The sequence below is a fragment of the Cetorhinus maximus genome, chromosome 4, assembly GCF_964194155.1.
Source record: "Cetorhinus maximus chromosome 4, sCetMax3.hap1.1, whole genome shotgun sequence".
Classification (NCBI taxonomy): Eukaryota; Metazoa; Chordata; class Chondrichthyes; order Lamniformes; family Cetorhinidae; genus Cetorhinus; species Cetorhinus maximus.
Genome location: NC_135882.1, coordinates 156,255,522 through 156,279,113, shown reverse-complemented (window position 1 = coordinate 156,279,113; position 23,592 = coordinate 156,255,522). Strand labels below are relative to the sequence as shown.

At 38.8% G+C, this 23,592-nt stretch overlaps 1 protein-coding gene across 7 annotated transcripts in view; it reads right to left on the bottom strand.

The window, feature by feature from the left end:
• Window positions 1–1,252: 1,252 nt before the first annotated feature.
• Window positions 1,253–23,592, bottom strand: part of LOC144679973 (focal adhesion kinase 1) — a 531,813-nt gene continuing 509,473 nt past the window's right edge. For all 7 annotated transcript variants that reach the window (XM_078540999.1, XM_078541000.1, XM_078540997.1 and 4 more), the window contains 3 exons: window positions 13,013–13,168; window positions 11,836–11,916; window positions 1,253–2,075 (listed from right to left, as the gene is read on the bottom strand). In XM_078540999.1, coding sequence (XP_078397125.1) covers window positions 1,860–2,075; window positions 11,836–11,916; window positions 13,013–13,168 — 453 coding nt within the window. In that variant the 3' untranslated portion in view covers window positions 1,253–1,859. The remainder of the gene's footprint in view (window positions 2,076–11,835; window positions 11,917–13,012; window positions 13,169–23,592) is intronic.

Sequence of the window (23,592 nt, the reverse complement as noted above, 5' to 3'; positions counted from 1 at the left end):
GGCTGATCTAATTGAGGTATTTAAAATTATAAAAAGATTTGATGGAGTAGATGGAGAGAAATTACCTCCCCTCATGGCGCAATCCAAGACAATAGGGCTATATTCTTAATACTTGAGCTAGACCATTTAAGAATTAAATCAGGAAGCACTTCTCTCACACAAAGGAGATTTGGAACTCTTTTGTCCCAAAAACTGTAGATTGATAGATTTTTGTTAATTAAGGGTTTCAGGATATATGGAGAAAAGCTGATAAAAAAGAGTCAAAGTACAGATCAGCCATGATCTAAACGAATGACAAAATAGGCTCCAGAGGCTGAATGGCCCGTTTCCCATCTTCAGCTGAAATGCAGCTCCTGAAGAAAATTAGGGCAGCAATTTTCGGTTTCTTGGTTACTTTTGAAATATTTAGAAAACTCTGCAAAATTACAACGCTGTTGTTTCATCTTACAGTGCTCAAATGTCCTGAAGAAATCTTTTCCCAAAGCTATATTGCTTAGAAGCAGCAACATAGTTAGGATATAGGAGTCACTGAAACCAGACTCAACAAGGACATCCATGTTCAATTATACAACCTTCAGAACGCAATCCATGTAGCGACAGAGTTGTGCAGATACTGAGAGATTTCACCTACTCTCCAGAGGACAAAGAGAAACACAAGGTGAAACAGACAAAAAGATATATGTTTGTAAATCAAAAAGTTGTTGAGGATGTTCAAGTTCACAATTTTTTTGTTCTTGGGACGTGAATATAATTGGCAAAGTTACATTTATGTCCCAGAGGGCATTAAGAGTCAACCACACAGTATGGGACTGGAGCCACACAGTGTGGGACTGGAGCCACACAGAAGCCAGCTTCCCTTCCCTTTAGGGCAGGAGGATATTCGTGAATCAATTGGATTCTTAAGCTCTCGTGGCCAGTTCTTTTGGTGTCAGCTCATAAATCATTCACAACTTTGGGTTGCTTGTCCAGTCCTATGTTTAAGTATGATTTCTAATAAAAATGGAAACGCGGTGCAGGTGCATGTCAGATAATCTGCAGAAAACATTACAAGGTCATGTTTTTTGTTAACACCTTTTTAATAGGTCAAATAACTGTACAGTTCATTATATTCTTCCTGAGAATAATTTATACCCCAAAATGAAGGAGGGAGTTCCAGAGAACAGGTAATACATATGGAAAATAGAAATAAACATGTACCACACCTGCATACTACGCTGTTCCCAACAAACTCCTAGACAAGCCAGAAACAAGATGGTTAGTAACTATTTTGTTTTTAATTGTGATCATGGCTTTTGTTTTAAATAATTAAAAAAAAATGAAGTTAAACAATGGTAGAAGAAATATTAATACACAGCACTCAATTTTGCTGCATCTGCAAATGCAGCACAATCTGTTCCAGGTGTCCTCTAAACAACTGGCATGTATTTCTGCTTGAAGCAAGATACAGTCTCAGGTCTATTCTACATGCTAGTCTTTTAATTAACACTTCAGAGTGTTGCTGAAATACAGGAGCACCTCCATTCTCCACATGAGGTGGTGTAACGAAGAAAGGTTTTTTTTGTTACCTTAAATGACTTCAGTCTGAAAATATAACATCTTTGTTCAAATCCTGGTTGATGTATTGCAGCTAAATATTGGTCTGTTTCTATTCAGTGTGTTCCAGTCTGGAGTTCCTGTACTGTGGAGCAAGAATTCTCAGCCCTCGGGTGTCCCGGAATCCTCGACTTGACAGTACTTGTTCTGCTTTTTATACATATCTAGATATATAAAGTTTTTTTTGGCTCTTTGTAATTCCACATGCTGGTGGTAGATTTGATCACATGATCATTTCAAGAACCCCCAGAGCAGGCTTCGGATGGCTAGAGGGGTCTAGGCTGACCTCCAATCATTTTCAGTCTGGCTTGGTCAATAACATCGAGCAAGTTTTTGGCATCCACGGCCAATGCATGCGCAGCTGTCAGCATCTGCTTCTTATATTCCTGCTGGAGAGTTGTCATCACATACTGTTGGGCCAGCTTCATTTTCCCAATTAATTCCGCTAGGTCGGAGTTCAATAGCTTTTGTGCCATCTCAATCTATAGAGGAAAAATAAGGATTAGAGGTTTCCACAACCAAATACATATTTAAAAGATAAACCGTGATATATGAGCATAATTGTAAAAACTGGTATCAACATCTCAATGATTATATGAACTAAGCAGTATTAAGTTGAATGAATAAAATTCATCCTTTGCATATGCTAAGATGGGAGCATAGTTTGTAATATGTTAATAATAATGTGCTATTATAATGTTAAACCTAACAGATGATCAAATAAAAACTTGAATTTGCAAAAAGAAAAAATATCAAGAAAAGAATGCAGTCAAACATAGGGCAGCATTTTCCCGTCGGCGAGTGGGGGCGGGGCCTGCTTGCTGACACGTAAAATGATGCGTGGTGACGTTGGGTGGGCGTCATCGCATGTCATTCAGATATTCAGTTCAGCGGGCACACAGCCGAGTCGGCTGCACACCCGTCAAACTGTCAAAGACCTATTAAGGCCTGTTAAAAAGTAATTAAAGTAATTAACAGAGCTGCCTGTCCAACCTTAAGGTTGTCGGGCAGGCAAAGAGCTCAGGCGGCCTTCGCATTTTTCATGAAACCTCATCCATGGGCGGGATGAGGTTTCATGAAGGGTTTATTATTTAAATAAAAAGTTTTGAAATAAATAATGGACTTGTCCCAGCTCATGTGACTATTTCACATGAGGGAACATGTCCTTAAATTTTTTTCCCCATCTTTATTCAAATTTCCATAACTTAAACAAATCTCCCTGAAGCACCTCAGTGCCTCAGGGAGATCTCTGTACTCTTTGGCGTGCATGCGCGAAAGAGTGCAGGGAACCACTCAGGGAATCCCCCCCACCGTCCTCACAAGGAGCGCTCAGCGCTTCCGGGCGCACGTCATGATAGGCGGGCCTTAATTGGCCCGCCACGTAAAATGGCGGTGTGGACCTGATCGGGGGCACTGCCTCTGCACAACCCCCCCCCTGCCGACAGGGGGAAATTTCTGGCCATAAGATCGATAGAATTTGATCTAATGGCAATCTTTAAAATGATGAAAGGTTTTGATAGAATGGATACAGAGAATGTTTCCTCTAGTCAGCAAGAAATCCAGAATTCAGTAGAAACCTCTTCACCCAAAAAGTGGTAATAATGTGGTACTTGCTACCACAAGGAGTGGGTGAAGTGAATGGTATAGCTGCATGTAAGAGGAAACTAGCCAAGCATCTGAAGGAGAAAGGAATAGATGCAATGGCAGATTTAGATGAGAAAATATAGGAGGGGGGCTCAAGTGGAGCATAAAAACCAACTTGGATTGGTGAGTCCAAATGGCCTGTATAATCTATGAGTTACACAATAGATGAGCCCTTGGGGCTTTTGTTTTAAGGCTCCATTTAACTAAAGAAAAATTAGGCCAAATCTTCCTGGAAAATCAATGACGACTCCATGGATGCATGCCTTTACTAATGCGTAAATTAAGCACTGAGTTCAGGCAAAGAGGAGTTAATAATGAGCTGCAAATCTACATAACTTTCTGATCGATTTACACCGCTCCAACCTTTTCCTCACACAAACGGCAGCTTACCCTGCTCCTGTAATTTATTTTTTAAGAACTTGCAGGATTTACACATTAATTGGCGATTATACTTTGTGCAGAAAGTTAGGACTTGCCCTCAAAAGTGCAGGTATCCTTTTAACTGTTTTAAAATTGTTAATGCAAAACCAATTAACTTATTTAACCAGTCGAGTCTCATTCTCACATACGGACATACGAGTTAGGAGCAGGAGTAGGCCACTCGAGCCTGCTCCACCATTCAATAAGATCATGGCTGATCTGATTGTAACCTCAACCCCACACACCTGCCTACCCCGATAACCTTCCACCCCGATCAACAATCTATCTAGCTCTGCCTTAAAAATATTCAAAGACTCTGCTTCCACTGCCTTTTGAGGAAGAGAGTTCCAAAGACACACTACGCCAGAGAGAAAAAAATTCTCACCTCTGTCATAAATGAGCGATCCCTTATTTTTAAACAGTGACCCCTAGTTCTAGATTCTCCCACAAGAGGAAATATCATATCCACATCCACCCTGTCAAGACCCTTCAGGATTTTAAAGATTTCAATCAAGTTGCCTCTGACACTTCTAAATTCTAGTGGATACAAGCCTAACCTGTCCAATCTTTCCTCATTAGACAGCCAGCCCATTCCTGGTATTAGTCTAGTAAACCTTCTCTGAACTGCTTCTAATGCATTTACATCTTTCCTTAAATAAGAATACCAGTACTGTACACAATACTCCAGATGTGGTCTCACCAGTGCCCTGTACAACCGAAGCATAACCTCCATAATTCTGTAATCAATTCCCCTTACAATAAATAATAACATTCTAATAGCTTTCCTAATTACTTGCTGTACCTATATACTAGCCTTTTGTGATTCATGTACTGGGACATCCAGATCCCTCTGAATCTCAAAGCTCTGCAATCACTCACCATTTAGAAAATAAGCTTCTTTTTCATTCTTCCTGCCAAAATGAACAATTTCACATTTGCCCACATTATACTCCATTTGCCAGATCTTTGCCCACTCACTTAACCTATCGATATCCCTCTGCAGCCTCCTTATGTCCTTTTCACAATTCACTTTCCCTACCTATCTTTGTGTCATCAGCAAGTTTAGCAGGCATTCCTTCGGTCCTTTCATCCAAGTCATTTATATAAATTGTAAAAAGTTGAGGCCCCAGCACTGATCCCTGTGGCACATCACTCGCCACCTTCTGCCAAGAAAAAGACCCATTTAAGCCAACTTTTCCTTCCTGTTAGGTAGCCAATCTTCTATTCATGCCAATATGTTAACCCCCCTACGCCATGAGCTTTTATTTTCCACAATAATCTTTGATGTGGCATATCAAATGCCTTCTGGAAATTTAAGTACAGTACATCCACCAAGAACTCAAAAAAACTGGTTAAACATTTTTTCTCTTTCACAAAACCACGTTGACTCTGCCTGATTGCCTTGAATTTTTCGAAGTGCCCTGCTATAACATCTTTAATAATAGCTTCTAACATTTTCCCTAATGACAGATGTTAAGCTAACTGGCCTGTAGTTTCCTGCTTTCTGTCTCCCTCCCTTTTTGAATAAAGGAGTTACATTTGCTATTTTCCAATCTAATGGAACCTTCCCTGAATCCAGGGAACTTTGGAAAATTAAAACCAATGCATCAACTATCTCACTAGCCACTTCTTTTAAGACCTTAGAGTGAAGTCCATCCGGACTTGGGGATTTGTCAGCCCGCAGCCCCAACAGTTTGCTCAATACCACTTCCCCGGTGATGGTAATTTTCCAGAGTTCCTCCCTTCTATTTCCTGATTTACAGCTATTTCTGGGGTGTTACTTGTGTCTTCTATAGTGAAGACCGAAGCAAAATAACTGTTTAATTCATTCACCATCCCCCTACTTTCCATTATCAATTCCCCAGACGAACTTTCTATAGGACCAATGCTCACTTTGTTAACTCTTTTATTTAAATATCTATAGAGACTCTTACTTTCAGTCTTTATATTACTAGCTAGCTTTCTCCTGTGCTCTAATTTTTCCTTCCTTATTTGTCATTTGCTGTTCTTTATATTCTTTCCAATCTTCTGACCTGCTACGCGTCTTTGCGTAATCATATGCTTTTTCTTTAAGTTTGTCATAAGGTTTATGACAGGTTTAAGGTTTAAGTCCTAATTTCATTTTAGAGACTTACATTTAAAAAAAATATTTTTCCTTTCTGCCTCGTTTCCCGCTTAATCCAATCTCTCTATTTTTCTTTCTGCGTCTGATTTGATTGTAATTCACCCTATTTCTCAGCTGCTCTTACATTTCTTTCTCAAACCTTAAATGTAATTGGTTAAGGAGATAACACTAAAATCCCTGGTGCCCCATTACCCTTGATGTGTCATTTCAGCTCACACTTCCAGCAACGTAGGATGCAAATTACATTTGAGCTGAAGAGTGCATTGAAAAGTCCAAAGGTGCACACCATGAATGCTCCAGCCCTGCAAAATTTGACCCATTGACACACAGGAATTGAGGAGTTATAGTGATTTACAACAGTACCCCTTTCACATTGCTGATGCTACTAAATGAGGGCATATGTTGTACACTGTCTAAGAATGCAGGATGACACAAACAGGTTAGCAGAGTGGTGGCAGATGAAGGTCGACGCATAACATTTTTGAAGTATTACATTTTTGGAAATAGAACAGCGAAAGCATGTACCACCTAAATGGTAAGATTATTGACAGAGTGGAGAAACAGAGACCTAGGAGGCGAGATACATAGATTGTTAAAGATGGGACTATAGGCACAAAAGATGATAGAAAGGCAAATACAATTCTGAGTTTTATACATAGGGCTATTTATGATAAAAACAAAGAAGTGATGTTGTATTTGTAACAAGACACTGGTTAGGCCACAGTAGGAAGATCTGGGCAACTCATTATAGGATGGATATTAACACTATAGTAAGGATTGATTATAATATCAGGAACAAGGGGTTACAGCAATGAAAGATGACTTGAACAAATGGTGCGTTAATATGTCAGTAAAATATGAGCAATGCCAGAAAGGTCTCATTTGTTGCCCATTCTTTACGACACTCCTTAAAACTTACCTCTTTGACCAAGGTTTTGTCATCAAGCCTAGCATTTACTTTTGTGGCTTGGCTTCATACTTTGTTTTATAATCCTCCTGTGATGCGCCTTGGGGATTTTCATTATGTTAAAGGTGCTATATAAATAAGTTGTTGTTGTTATCCCTGACTGGTCCGACGCTGAGTGGATTGACATTCAATCACAATGTGGGACTGGAATTAAATGCTAATCAGGCAGAGCGGGGTTAGCAGATTTCCTTCTTCGAACATCATTTCTTTTATTGGAGTCAGAGATCATTAAGGGTGGGCGGGGGTCAGACTTAATAGAGGTTTTTTAAAAATCTAAAAGGGTTTTAGGAGGATAAGCACTGATTGTTTGTACTAGCTGGAGATTTGGTAATCAAAAGGAATTCACAAAATTAAATGACAGAAGAAATGGGAAAGTTTGGAGTAATTTTTTTAGGGTTATTAGAGCTTGAAATGATTTATCACCAATGGCTGTGAGGCAGACTACAACATCATTTAAAATGGAATTGGATAAGTCTTTGAAAAGAAATGACAAAAGAATATAGAAACAGGCAAGGGACTGGGATTATAGTCAATAGGTCCATTTGAAAAGCTAGCAACAGCAGTTATGATGGGCTGAATGTTCTTCCGTGTTATCTGTGATTCTACTTTTGTGATCAGCTGAAATACAACATGCACTAATTGAACTAACTATCTATCTAATAACTTCATGTGAAATTTGTCTGAGTATTCTTAATCTAGTTTATGATGCATAATTCCTAGCACCAAACAGTCCACTGATGGGCATTAATTTGTCTTTTCAATTATAGAGGCCAAGTACCAGGCACATGAGCAACAAATATCAATGCTGGTTCAGTAAAGACTCTTCTGCACGTGGGGTTAAGACATATTGGTGACAGTTGTGTAAAAGGAGGTTTACCCCAAATCAGAACTCAGCAACCTTAATAACAAGAGGAGCCATTTTAAAAATCTATTCAAAAATATTTTTAATGTTTAATATTTTAAGAGCCACAATGCTCAAATGTCAATAATAATGAAAAACAAGACCGAGGCACATTTCAACAACGTTTTAAAGGTTTTTGCAAAAAAGTTGTTAATTAAATGATACTTTCTCAAAAGTACAATGTTAATAAAAGTTCAAAAAAATGTAACAAGCCATCTAATTACCATTAAAATGGGTTTCATCAATCAATGTCGGGAGCCGTACGAGCCCTTAAAGAGCCGCATGCTCCGGCGTCTCAGGTGCAGACCCCTGGACTGCATCTAACAGTTGCCATATCTGTCTGCAATGTGCTCGATTCCAAGAGTAAAAACCAGAGCATGTTCTAAAATTTACACCTCAGCTGCATATTTTTTTTTTTAAAAAAAAGCTAGAGGTTATACTAGAATTACCAGTCACCTATGATCGTACACACAGGGAGTCAGTATATTGTGTTGTTTTCAATTGAAGCAAGGTTAGTGGTGCCACAAACGTGTAATTATGATATTACAGGTTTTAAGGACAACTGTTTTAAAGGTACATTTCTGTTTTCAAACCTTTAAACTGAGTTTAAAAGCCTTGTTCAAAATGGAAGTATGGATAGACAACCTGGCATCTTTCTGTTTGTTCAAACTTGTCAGACACTTATCTCTACAGCTGGCTATAAAGATGAGTCCTTAAAATGCAAAGACTCCTCGAGGGATGTCCATTGAATCTTCTAAAAGGCGTGAAAACCTTTTGGCTTCTAAGGGAACAGGACAGGAAGGGACTTAAGAATCTCAACGTAATTAACTTCTTTAAAAAACTCAGCAGGTCTGGCAGCATCTGCGGAGAGGAAAACGGTTAACGTTTCGAGTCCGTATGACTCTTCAACAGAATTAAGTCATACGGACTCGAAACGTTAACTGTGTTCCTCTCCGCAGATGCTGCCTGACCTGCTGAGTTTTTCCAGGTATTTTTATTTTTGTTTTGGATTTCCAGCATCCGCAGTTTTTTGCTTTTAATTAACTTCTTTGTTTGTTTGAAACAGTGACTTATTGAAAATTAACATAGAAGCCATTTTGTTTTTTAAATTATATAAAGCAGACTGTAAGGAGCCATTTTGTGTGGCAGTGTGCAGGGAACCCAGAAGACCTCAGGAAGTCAGTTCCAGCCCTCAGCTCAACTAACTGTGAACACCATGTGAAAGCTGTGTTTCTCTCTGCTACTGGGAGTTACAAAGTAAGGCATCCAAAAAATGATCCCTGGTCTGCAGAGGCAAAAAAAAGGCAATCTTCACATGTCGGTAACGGCAGTTTCCCCAGGAAGGAAAGGAGCCTACCTCCCTAGTTCACCTACGAAGGAAAACTCCAACTCTTTGACTTTACAAGCTATCGCAACTGATAAGCCAAACATCAAGTTTCAACCCCTTCACTTCGGGAAAGAAGGAATTCAAGCTACGGGCCCGCAATGATATCTCACAAAGATTGATTTGAACTCTCATCTTTAAGCATATTTTTTCCTTTATCTGCATTTTAATCTTTGTATCTGTACTTTAGATAATGACTATCACTTTGACTTAAGTAACTTTCGGCAGTAGTTTTATAATAAACTAATCTTTGTCTTGTTGAAGATTAAAGCTTTGCCACTGGTTATTTTAAAGTTATTTTTGGAAAAGAAATATACTTTATTCATAAAATATCTGAAAGAACATTACAAAACATTTCAAAATGGTCATTACAGAAAGTGCAATGATATCCAAATTTTCTACATCGATCATGTTGCACTCTGAGGTGCTTCAATACAATTGTGATACATGTAATAAATACTGTATACATTCAATGTGAGTCATACAACCCATGGAGTTCAATACAATTTCCAGCCCCATGGTGTTCTATGGCTGAAAGAGCTTGGACAGCGACCTTTTCCCCATTGTGCCTCTGTGGCGGCTGCCTCAAACTTTAGTGCAACCCTCAGCACATAGTCCTGGATCTTGTAGTGCGCCACTCTGCAACACTCGGTCTTTGCACTGGAAGACCAACAAATTTCGGGCAGACCAAAAAGCATCTTTCACCGACTTGATGATCCTCCAGCCGCAGTTGATATTTGCCTCAGTGTGCGGCCCTGGGAACAGCCCGTAGAGCACAGACTCCTGCATCATAGAACTGCTCAGGATGAACCTCATCAAAAACCACTGCATCTCTCCCCAGACCTTCTTTGCAAAAGCATGTTCCAGAAGGTGGTGAACAACGGTCTCTTCTCTACCACAGCCACCTTGAGGATGGGTGAGATTCCAGGCGCGTAGGAAGGATCTGATAGGGAGGGTCTTTCCCACAACCAGCCAAGCTACCTCTGGGTGCTTGTTTGTAAGTTCTGGCAATGAGGCATTCTGCCAAATGATTTTGACAGTCTGCTCAAGGAACCACCCAACAGAAACTACCATCTCCTTTTCCTATAGTGCCTCTAGGATGTTACGTGAAGATCACTGCCTGATGAACTTGTGGTCAAAGGTGTTTCTCTGCACAAACTTTTCCAAGATGGATAGGTTGTATGGCATGGTCCGATCGCTTGAGTCTTCACAATACTGGGGACAGGTAGAACCTCAGCATGTAGTGACACTTGGTGTTTGCGTCCTGAGAGTCTACGCACAGCTTGATGCAACCACACACAAAGGCTGAGGGCGCTGTTGGGTATGTTTGATTCCCCCTTTATCCAGGAGGTTTGTACATCGTGTCCCTGTGAACACGGTTCATTTTTGAGCTCCAGATAAAGCAGAAGATGGCTCAGGTGATCATCACAGCGCAGGAGTGAGGAATGGATCAGACCTGCGCCACGTACAGCAACACCAAGAGTGCCTCACACCTGGTGACCAGATTCTTACACATAATGGTGAGAGAGCGTCACTTCCACATGCCCAGTTTTTGTCTGACCATGGCGACTCACTCCTTCCAGTTTCTAGTGCATGCTCCAGTCCCTCGGAACTTTATCCCCAGCACCTTCAGGCAGTCTGATCTGATAGTGATGGGGACAAAGGATCGGTCAGCCCAGTTCCTAAAGAACATGGCCTTGTTCTTGCCGCGATTTACCTTGGCTCCCAAGGCCAATTCGAACTGGTTGTGGATGTTCGTCAGTCTGCGCACCAACAGCGGATCCAAGCAGAAGACGGTGACATCATCCAGGTACACCAGGTACAGGGAGGCTTTGACCTGAGTGCCTCCACCGTCTGGGAGTGTCACTCCTCTTTTTCCAGAATCCTTCCTGATGGACTCAGCAAAGGGTTCTATGTAACACACGGACAAGACAGGGGAGAGAGGGCAGCTCTGCCTGACTCCAGATTTAACTGGAAAGCTTTACGATTCCCACCCATTGATTAAAACTGTGCTACTGATGTCTGTGTAGAGCAGTTGGATCCAATTGCGGATTCTCTCCCCAAATCCCATTTTGGAGAGCACATCCATCGTGTGTGCGCGATATTCTGTCAAAAGCCTTCTCCTGGTCCAGGCTGATGAGGCAGGTGTCAACACCCTGTCCCATACATAGGCAATCGCTAGTTAAAAAGTGGGTACATACAAACCCACAAAGGATCTTAGCTCACGGACCACATTGAGGAAACGCCTTTTACGTGGTCGTGACAGCAGGCCAGTCTCCCTTCTGATTTACTGTCATCATCTATTTTATCCTGACTCCGTGTGCACTTTGATAGGTGACTGACTGTTTTCTAAATAATACACATATGAGTAGGTCCTTTGTGTTATAGTGATTTTCATTGAAATTGATTCATTAGTAAATTCCAAGAATGTGGTAATTCTAGTAAAACATGTTTATTTTCCCCATCATAAACTCTCATTGTCCACAATCATAATGGTTGCAACTGTGCAATTAATGTTCCTGCCCGATGGTAGTACTGCACTTTTTCCACTGCAGTTGGGGGAGGCAGGAAGGAGAGAAGAGAGCGTGTAGTTGTAGGTTAACACGTTTACACAGGCAGTTTCCTTTATAAATATTGACGTAAGAAACGATAATGAACATGCTGACAAGAAGTGAGCTCAGTTGCATTTTATATATATACAAACACAGACACACATGAGATTTACTCATCAAGTAGTAAGTGTTGCTTTGTCAGTAGCAATCAATTTGACCAATCAAACACTGAAATATGTATTCGCTTACCTCTCTATGGGTGCTTGCTGGAAGTGAAGGAATGGTTTCATCCACTGTAGCCAATAAAGTTCTTAATGCCAAGCCAACCTCCTGAGAATATATTTACTAGAATCAAAGCACTGCTGACAATATACTGATCAATTTCGTACAGGACATGAACAGTAAGACTCTCACTTCTTTATCCTTGTTCAAATTTAATTAAATTGAGCGGCGTTTGGCAGACCATGATTCAATAAACATTTTATTCTTCACATAAACATCACTGATTTGTGACATACTCAAGCATTTTATTTAGCTAATCTCATTTTAATTGCTCTTCAGCATGGTGAGCTGAGAAGAAACAACTGCAGAATCCCCTTCTATTCATGGTAGCAAGCTGATCATATTTGGTTACTTTTCATTCCACTTTCAGAATGGCATTATGTTTTGACAATATTTTAACACAAATGATCTCACTACTCTGGGAAACATTACAGAATCATTAAAGTTCTGTGGTTTATGGAAATTAAAAATTTGTAACATCAATATTTCATAAATGAATACAAATGCCACATTTTACTGAAGACCACAAAATTGCCTTGAATCAGCTCAACAAACAATCTCTCAAACTTTGGGAGTCGAGTGAATTTTAACATGAAAAAGAAAGTTAGGCTTCCTGCCAAATGAACTAAATCAGAAATCCTTTTTTTGCATTTATCTCTATATAGCCATGTAGAAGGGGTGTACTAGCAAAAGTCTGAGAACAGCACATTTGGCAGGCAATTTGGAGATGGATAACACTGAATTGGTAATTACCCCATCAATTTTTGCTTTTAATGTTCTAACCCTCTTTAAAATAATTTTACATCATTTCCCATCAGAGTGGCTTGGGCTATTTTTGCTTTTTTCTGTTAAAAATGTACGTGACATTTTCCATGTCTTTCTATGTGAGATTGTCAATTCAGTGCCAATTAAGTGCAGTGTTGTGCTTGATAGGAAATGCCCAAATTCATTTCACAAAGGACCCTTACAGTCAACAGATAGTTTCCAACCATCAATCTGTGTTTGATTTGATCCCAGAGTTGAAAGGACAGTGTCTGATTTTTTTGTGCTCATCAATCATGCTTGTTTATACTTTTTCCAGAGACTTAGTGCTAACTGCAAGTGTAAGGGTATCCACAGTACCAAATTTAAAAGTACTTCTCACCTTTACCATTGGTATGTATTCCTCTGGAGGTGCTGGCTGGATTTTACTAGACATTTCTATCACAGCCTTTACTAATCCAGTTACATTTTCATACACTTTGTCATTGGAACGGTCCAGGTTTGCAGTGGGTGGAGGGCTTATTTCTTGTGGTTGAATCTGGATTACAAGAATCAAGCTGGTTAGCATCATATTATAATCCATTTCTTCAAATTACAACATATCATCACTGATTGTCAGGTAAATAAATCTTCTTAGCTTCATGAGAATCATAGAATATCATTGATTCATAGCATATGCTGGACAAAATAATTCTCAGCTGTTAAATACATTTCATTTCTAAACAATGCCACAATGGTTGGTCTCTTGTGTGAACATTTTCACACATCAAGGACTTGTCAGTCAGCCTTTGTAAAGAAGTATGCTGTAGCACACCATAAAACTAGAAAGACTGCCCTCACTACAGAATTAATTGTGAATAACAACACAATTTCAAGGCTGTAATTTAATTATGGGGTTCAGTTGATCATTACATATCTCGTCAGCATTGCTCACATAGCCCACAGCACCGTCTCCTCTTAATGAGATTACAATTATCACTCTCAATAATCCATTATTCTCAAAATACCCATTCATTTGAAAAAGTGCATCAATGTTTCAAGATTACACCAAATGCACTTGGTGTGGTGCTGGGACCCCAGCTATTCACAATATATATTAATGATTTCAATGAAGGAACTAAATGTAATGTCTCCAAATTTGCAGATGACACAAAGCTGGGTAGGAGGGTGAGCTGTGAGGAGGATGCAGAGATGCTTCAGTGTGATTTGGACAAGCTGAGTGAGTGGGCAAATGCATGGCAGATGCAGTATAATGTGGATAAATGAGAGGTTATCCACTTTAGTAGCAAAAACAGGAAGGCAGATTATTATCTGAATGGCTATAAGTTAAGAGAGGGGAATATGCAACGAGACTTGGGTGTCCTTGTATACCAGTCGCTGAAGGTAAGCATGCAGGTGCAGCAGGCGGTAAAGAAGGCAAATGGTATGTTGGCCTTCATAGCTAGAGGATTCGAGTACAGGAGCAGGGATGTCTTGTTGCAATTATACAGGGCCTTGGTGAGACCACAGCTGGAATATTATGTGCAGTTTTGGTCTCCTTATCTGAGGAAGGATGTTCTTGTTATCGAGGGAGTGCAGCAAAGGTTTACCAGACTGATTCCTGGGATGACGGGACTGGGATGAGGAGAGATTGACTTGGTTAGGATTATATTCGCTGGAGTTCAGAAGAATGGGGGGGGGGGTCTCATAGAAACCTATAAAATTCTAACAGGACTAGACAGGGTAGATGCAGGAAGGATATTCTCGATGGTGGGGGAGTCCAGAACCAGGGGTCACAGACTGAGGATATGGGGTAGACTATTTAGGACTGGGATGAAGAGAAATCTCTTCACCCAGAGAGTGGTGAACCTGTCAAATTCGCTACCATAGGAAGTAGTTGAGGCCAAAACATTGTATGTTTTCAAGAAGGAGTTAGATATAGCTCTTGGGGCGAAAGGGATCAAAGGATATGGGCAGAAGGCGGCAGCAGGCTATTGAGTTGGATGATCAGCCATGATCATGATGAATGGCGGACCAGACTCGAAGGGCCGAATGGCCTACTCCTGCTCCTATTTTCTATGTTTCTATTTATCACTCACCACTTGAAGATCCATTGTAAGTTAACAATCAGGCTTGATACAGAAATCAGTTGCCATATTACTTTGGTACAGTTGAAACATTTTACATTGATGAATTGAAACAGAAAATTACTTTTAACTCTCACCCAAAACTGAACCAAAACTAGGAAGATGATTTTTAAAATAAATGGGAATTCTTGCAATTTGTAGGACTAAATAAGCTTCATTAACTTTCTTGAAAGCTCAGAAGAAGAGCCATACGGTCTCAAAATGTTAACTCTGTTTCTCTCTCCACAGATGTTGCCAGGACTGCTGAGTTTTTCCAGCATTATTTGTTTATGATTCATTAACTTTCTAACTCATCAATTTAAAACTTTTAAACACTGGAGCTTAATATATTGAGCATTAGGAAAAGTCTCAGATAAGCCAACAAAAAGGGATGACATTATAATTAGGTGAAAAATAATGAATAATCTAGAAGAATATACTTTATAAACATTTAACTTAAAGCATTAATCCCTTGGGGACTAAAGTTGTCTCTGCATTTCTCCTGCCCCATCTCCAAACTCGCAAAATTATGCTAAATTTAGAACTATTCACAGCACAGAACTTTCAACTTCAACCAGTGGTGTTGTCCATGATAGTCACCGTTACATAGAGTCTCGAAATTTAATTTTAAAAACTCTCGAGAATGTAGAGGGATTTTCCATCCAAATAATAACGTAAAAACTTGATTTTTTTTTAATAAGTAAACTTGTCTGTACATTTTTCTGCTCATAGAAATAAGTGCTAGAAAGTTGAACTCTCATAACTTTTAGCACCAAGTGCCAGGAACAACACCATTCTTGAATTAAGGGCAGCAAGAGTCAGTTGTAGAGAAAAGATCCTCTGTGCCAGTAGTGTGCTTCAACTCCTATCTCCATGCAGTTACCAGACCAATTTCTTAATTTCCCATGCAGCTTTTTTTATTGCTGCAGAGTAAAACCATAATTTAGTACCAATGAGTGATAAAAATAAGGGTGTAATTGAGCTGAATTTTCAACAAAACAGTCTGCCAAATCACATTTCATATAGGGCTCTCTCAACCTTGAAACCATTTTCATCTCTGGATTGGGCTGAATTTAAACAGAAGTTGAAAAGGTGTTGTGTTCTATTTCATTGCACCACCCAGTTTCTCACTGACTGCTAATTTTTATGATGATCTGTACTTGAACAATACATCTTCATTGGAGACATGCAGAATTCTGCAGTAGGCAGATAAATCGGTTTGACAATTTAGAACTTTATCAAGCAGAACAGACAAGTAAAGAGAAAGGTTTATAACTTCTATCAATGTAATATTCATGTAAATAATGAGACAAATTCAGTAAGAAAGGTTAAACAAGAACAAAACATAACCACACTTAAACTGAATAAAATGAAGAAGTCTCTGTCCCACCATAACTTTGGAGAAAACTCAATAACCATGTGCTTATGTGCAGCAAATGGTTTTAAGTCTCAAATGATAAATAAACTATATGACTCTTCTATATGAACTGGTTAAGTAAAAGTGGAAAAGTTCATTCAATATTATGTAATTATAAGCAAATGTTCAAATCAAGCATCCTGAGCTCTGCAGTAGACAAATAAACTTTGCAAAACATCTGCCACCTACCTGAAAAGTTTGACATCATTTGCATTCAACAGTGTTCATTTGCACTCATTTGATACCAATTGTGCTCAAGAGCAATCATTTAGCTATCATTTAACATTAATTATACTCAAAAGCAATTATTTAACATCAATTATACTCAAAAGCAATCATTTAACTATCATTTAACATCAATTATACTCAAAAGCAATCATTTGACATCAGTTGCACTCAAAACCAATCATTTAGCTATCATTTAACATTATATGTTCCATAACTGACAATAATGTAATCAAAGTAAAAGCAAAATACTGCAGATGCTGGAAGTCTGAAACAAAAACAAAAAATGCTGGAAAAGCTCAGCAGGTCTAACAGTATCTGTAGAGAGAAAATCAGAATAAATGTTTTGAGTCCTGTATACGTTAACTCTGAAGAAGGGTCATATGGACTCGAAAAATTAACTCTGTTTTTCTCTCCACAGATGCTGTTAGATCTGCTGAGCTTTTCCAGCATTTTCTATCAATGCCATCAATTGCCCCAAACTACAGCACTCAAACATTTGCAATTAGCAATATCACTTAAGCATTTAGACACCAAAAATGATCATAAAATTTATTTCCATATTTCTGAATTTCGATATCTTCAAACATCATAAAACTGAGCTACCTTAGAAAAGCAGATCCTTGTTTGATACGGTATTTTTATGTTTTTCTTTATAACCTACAACTTGTGCAGCACAACCCTGCCCACTGCCACCCCCATCCACCCCACCAAACCCCTGAGCTGCAGCAGTTTTCTCCTGTCAACCCTCCCAGAGCAACTTTCTCCCCCATAACCCCGACGAGCAATTTTTGCTCCCCATAAACCATTTTCTTCTGCAACCTTGCCCCCCCGCCGCTGCCCTCAAATCACCCCCGAGCAATCTTCTTCCTCCCCGCTGAAACTTTTAAGGTAGGATGAGCCAACATAAGGCAGTATTAGGTCATATGACCAAAAGCTTGGTCGAAGAGATAAAACGGGTTTCAAAAATTCAGGGAAAATCACGGACCCCCTAGGTTGCCCAGGTTCTCTTCCTTCCTCTCCACACCCACCTCTCTCTCTTTCACTCCTCCTCCTCTCTCTTTCTCTCCCCACCATTCTTCCCCCACTTCTCTTATTCTCCTCCGCCCTTATTCCCCTCCCCATTCCCCCTTATTTCCCTCCCCTTTCCCCCTTATTCCCTTCCTCCTCCCCCTTTCCCCCATTCTCTCCCAATTACCCTCTTTCTCCCCACAATTCCTCCGCCTTCACCGTCCCCAATAAACTGAAGATCTCAAGGGGGCGGGAGGAGGCGGGAGTGTTTGGAGGCTGGAGGGAGAGGGGAGGGTTTGGAGGCTGGAGGGAGAGGGGAGGGTTTGGAGGCTAGAGGGAGAGAGGGGGAGGGTTTGGAGGCTGGAGGGCGAGAGGAGGAGGGTTAGGAAGCTGGAGGGCGAGAGGAGGAGGGTTAGGAAGCTGGAGGAAGAGAGGGGAGGGAGAGAGGGGAGGGACAGAGGGGAGGGAGTTTGGGGACTGGACGGATGGAGACAGGAGAGTTTGCACCCTCAGACTGGAGGCGAGGGGTGGGACGGGAGAGTTTATACCCTGAGACCTTGGGAGCGGGTGGATAGAACTTATAGATCCTGAGACTAAAATTAATCAAGAACTGATGGAGATCCACCGTGGTGCTCTCAAGCATGTACTTTATAGCGGAACAATTTTTTTTGGGCTAATTGAAAAACTGAATAAATTCAGATATTACTGAAGTAATTAATTTCCTTGTAACTTTCAATGCAGGTTGTTGAGTGCATCTGATAAAGCTATCCAGCTCACGGAAAGCTGAGTGCGCTGGTTATAGTTTTGAGCGTACTCGATAGCTTTGAGCACACTATCAAAATTCATTCCTAATTAGAACCATTGATGTCAAATTGTAGTTGAGAGCATTGAGTACACTTGAAAGCAAAAATGATGTTCAAATTTTTGGCTAGGGCAAGCCCCATGCTTAATTCATTTCTTACTTGTATTTTAGTACGCTACATATGGAATCTCATTCAAGTAACACGTTCTACCAGCAATTCATCAAAACAAGGCCACAGAACATTAATAAAAGTAGTTTACCTAGTAAGTGATTCAAAATCAATGTAAAACATGTTAGTAAAAGGGTGATTACAACCACACAAGTAATTCAGTTGAATGTGTTGTTAAATACACAACAATTATGTTTAGTTACAAGGTCAGAAGGTGACTAGAAAAGGGAGTATCCATTTTCTGCAAAAATGATGCCTAAATTGATCTCTAACTTTTTATTAAAAGCTTAATTTCATTATTTATTTCACTTGTAACAAGGTACGTTTGCACAACATTTCGTAAAGTACATGTTATTGTGGAGCATAGAATCTTATGGTTATTTTTGAATTATGTGTTATTTCAATACATCAGACATGTTTGTCACATGGTGACAGATTCTATGGCACTTTCCCTTTAGGTTAGAAAATTAAATACTAAAAAGCGTTTTGTGAAGATTATTCAAAAAGTTGTACAAACTCCAAGATGCATAATGCCTGAAAAGCTGTCAATGTAAAGCAATATGAAATTGTTTTGCCTTTTTTAGTATTTGTACTTCAAAAAAGTGCACAGTTGTGCTAATATCATATAATTTGACAACTGTTGATATGCTGAAAATTGAGGGGCTTGGATGAACCAAGTTATAACCATACCAATTTTAAAAAAATGCCTGGGAGGAAATCATTTATAACTTTGAGTTTAAAATTTAATGATACGTTAACTTCAGATTGCAATGTCATTGTCCATAAACTCATGCTCATCTGCTGGTATAGTTTTCAGTTCACCTCTGAGTGACAAGAATGTTATTAGAAAAACAATGTGGCATTCACCTACACAGACAGTCAGAATTTGACTATTCATAGCAGGTCTGTTTTTAAACATATTGCATGAAGAAAGGAAATTACTAGTCAAATTCGGTGAAAATCCCAAATTTATTTATTTTTTGGTCAATTTACTTTGTCTAGGTTTCTCTCTCTCTCTCTTTCTCCAGTCCATTGTGGTACACATAAAGCTTGAACAAAAATGCCAAGGAGGCAAGAGAATGGTCCTTGTCCTTTGTCTCTTTCACCTGCAGCAGCTCAAGTTAATCAGTTAATTAATTTTTTTACTTCAGCAGAAATACCCAGCCATCCCAAATGACATGGATAAGATGGAGACCAAAAAGTGCCGGATTTTACCAAAGCAAAATATTCGGTATTCCTAAAATACAGTTTTTAGTTTCAGGTGATAAGACTACTACGTAAAATACATGGCAATAAGGACCAATGATGGTTCTAAACATGCTTACTTTCAAAGTATCTGATGAGAAGAGGGTCAATGAGTGCAAAGGTCAGTCAAAAGCAATATTATAATCACCAGAAAATTTTATAACTTGTGCTTGGCCGATTTTTTATTTGAAGTGGGAAATATGGAGCGTAATTAATACACAATAGAATTGTTCTGCACATGAAGTAAAGCCAAATAATCTTTCCTTGCTGATTACCAAAATAGCAATTTGTTCTGCGCCTTCTTATCGCTGGCTCCATTTTAATTGTCCATGATCAATCATCCAAGCTAGGAGGACTGTAAAGCTCATGCGACCAACACTATGGTTGTTGTGCAGTTACAAGACGATTGCCAATGCACAGAGCACCAGCAGTAATGAACTGAAATTCCTGCTTTGATTGTGTCCAGTGCTCATCACCAAATTCACAAATTTCATTTCAGAATTTTAGCAGTGAGATTACAATCCTAATTAGTCGTTGTCAAACTAACATAATTTGGTTACTGTTTGGCCATTAATTTCTGATATCTAGGATTCTAACATGGCTGTTTAAATTTCAAATGTGGTATCATATGAATTTTTACACGGACATATAAAGCCATACTGTAACAATTTTTCATTTAAAAGCTTTACTGAAGCCCAAAGTGCACAATTAACTGAACCAAACAGATCTTTCTCATCCTGTCCTTCAACCATCTGGAATGTACTGCAGGAAAGGGTGCTGGAAGCAGGTTCAACAGTAACTTTCAATGGGAATTGGATATAATATATACTTGAAATAAAGCAGTTCAGGGGTTTTGGGGAAGGGCAGCACAGTGGGACCATTCAGGCAGCCTTTTCAAAGAGCCAATGTAGGTACGATGGCCTGAATGATCTCCTACTGTGCTGTATATTTCTATGAACCACTCTTTTTTTAAACCCTTATTTATTCAAGCATAGATTCTGTGGGAAAGTGCACTACTACTATAATAATCGAAATGTTTAACTGTTTTCAAAGAAACATGTTGCAATCATACAGCCCTTTTCATGTCACCTTGAAGGAACAGATACAATAATTACAAGTCAGACAAAAATTAAAAAGAAATACACATATTATTTGCTTACCCTCCATGGCTAGTGGTGAACACAATGTGAAGGTTAAAGCAATTTACCAAAAGGGGAAAAAAAGGAAAACAATTATTAAAAATGCAGCAAGCAAACCAATAATGCAATGTGCAGTTAACAAAACGATGTTAAAAGCTGTGAAGAAAATGGCAGCCTAAATATATCATGCATCATCAAACTTGTTAGAGTGCAATTTAAAAGCTGCCGTGTACATAATTACATTTTAAGAGGTTATTTTGTTGAACTAAAAGCATTATTTAAAAATCATGCAAATCAAATCACTAGACCATACCAAACAAATAATAAAGTCCATCCCTTGGTTAAAATTAAATAGTTTTACTGCATAGAAAAGAACCATAAAAGCAGGAAACTGGATGAATGTTTGACTTCATAATGAAGGCAATAAAAAATTGCAGCAGCTAGCAATACAACCCAAGAGATAAAAAAAAACTCAAATGAGGTAGAAGGAGAAACTGTAGACACAGATTTGTGCACGGACAATCACCCAAGCTTACTGTTATACAATGGTATGTCTAAATTCACACCAACAAGTTATTTCTTATTTTTCTTTTTGCATCTACCAGTAGAGGTGTGAAGTAGGGAAATTCTGCTTTTAAGAAACACAGGAAGGACATTCAAAGAATTCTCTTCCCCAGAAAGCAGTGGAGGCAGGATCATTGAATATTTTTAAGGATAAGTTAGATTGACTCCCTTGTCAATCAAGAATCTATGGTTATAGGAGTAGACAAGAAAATAGAGTTGAGGTCACAAGCAGAACAACCATGATCTTATCAAATGGAAGACCAGGTTCAGTGGCTGAATGGCCAACTCCTGCTCCTAATTCACATGTTCGTATGCAAGTAGAAAATCATATGTTTTTATGCCCTATGTTAAACTGCTTCTGAAAATATTTAAACTAAATAATCTTCTAATTTTTTTGCACGAAACCCCTCCAATTTAATCTTTAAATTTATTTTCTAACCTGTTTGTACAAAAGTGCCAATAAGAACCCATTCATCCTTTGTTAATGCCACCTCTTCCCATTCACTCAATGACATTTCTATGATCTTTGCATACTTGTTTCATTGGAATTAAAAAAAAATCTTCTACCTCTACCCTGTGTCACTTGTACAGGTAAGATTACTTACTGCTAGGATATTTATATAAAGTTTCTAGTTTTGGCTTTTCTCACAAACAAAATAAGCATCGCTTTGCAGACATTTGATCATGATTTAGAGGAAGATTAAGAGTGAAATGTGAACTCACTCTGACATGCACAACTTAAAAGAAAAATGTAATCAAAACAGATAACCTCACACCAACCCAAGGCTTGCAGGTCAACATATCGGGTTATATTGTGGAGTCATACGAGTCATAGGGTTTACATGCCTATCTGTACCATGCTTCATTGCCCGAGAGGACACCCTTATGAGTCATTTTGTATTACATATCATGCTTCTTTAAAATACAGAATAACACGTAAGGGTATATGCTCAAGCAGGGAAAAATTAAAATTTGGAATGACATTGATAAGTAAATTATCAGAAAGTACATGTGTGATTGTGGCACATGGCTTAGAATAGTCATATTTAATTGTGCAACTCAAACTGTGGTGCCCATGTAGTTTGATAGGTAAGCATACTGTACATAAAATAGGCCAACTTCTAAATCCAGACAAGAATTATTATTTTTGTGGAAGCTGTTTATATAATCAATTCTGCTTTCTAATGCATTCACCATTGCGAGTTATTAAATCATTCAATAATAGTCTAGTTCCCACTTCTTTACAATAGATAGCAGAGTATAAGTCGAACCGGCGTAGACGACAACCCTTGTTTTTGGATGCCAAAATGCATGTTTAGGCCTATGCTCGGTCGACCCCCCCCCCCCCATTTTTTTAGCTAATAAATGCATGTTTTAGGGCTATACTCGTATTAGGAGTTGGCCTCAATTTTTCAGATCAAAAATACATGTTTAAGGTTATGCTCACTATACAAGTCGGCACATGGGATCAAGCAGGCGATATCAAGTGTAGCCAAGAAGATGCGTAGGAGTTTAAGACGCGCCCAAATAGAGCAGACAGTGCATGGCGACTGAACAGAAATTTTTCTCACATTTTCAAAATGGCTATCTTCTACACCAACACCGGCAGTTCACATTTATACATGGGAAGAATTTTTCGAAGCTCCAAAGGTTGACTTATATGTTTTGATTTATGGTAATAATAACAAATTTACCCTTCAAGTCAGAAGTTTCAAAATTTTAGAAAATATGTAACACCATATGGGTGAATTATAAAAATTTACTGTGGCATGGTAATATAAAAAGTACAAAATTGAAACATGTGCCTAGAGTTGTGAGATATGGGATATTTAACTAGTGCTACTACTTCAGAGATAAGTACATCATTATCAGATAGGTCCAATCAAAATGGAGATCAAAAAAAGTTAATATTTAAGGAATTGAGGGGAAAAAAATCCATAACATTTCTTTGCTCAGCCAGCCTTCCTACCAATACAATGCAAAAGTGAAGGCTAGTTTGCTTCATGAAGTGGTTGTTTGGAGAATCTGACTTTCAGGCACAATAATTAGGTCAACAATTTTGAACTATATTTTTGCTTCACTGGTACAAAAAGAAAAATGTACAAAGGAGCACAAGTTTGCCCTTTTAGGTAACGTTAATATGCCCTTTCATCAAATTCCTGTACAAAGTACTTGTCATAACTTGATGAGTTGATCGTTTAATTGTTAACATTGATTGCAAGGTATTTTACTGTAATTACCTAACTATTTTAAGTTTTAATTACTTAAAATATCAAAACTGCAAA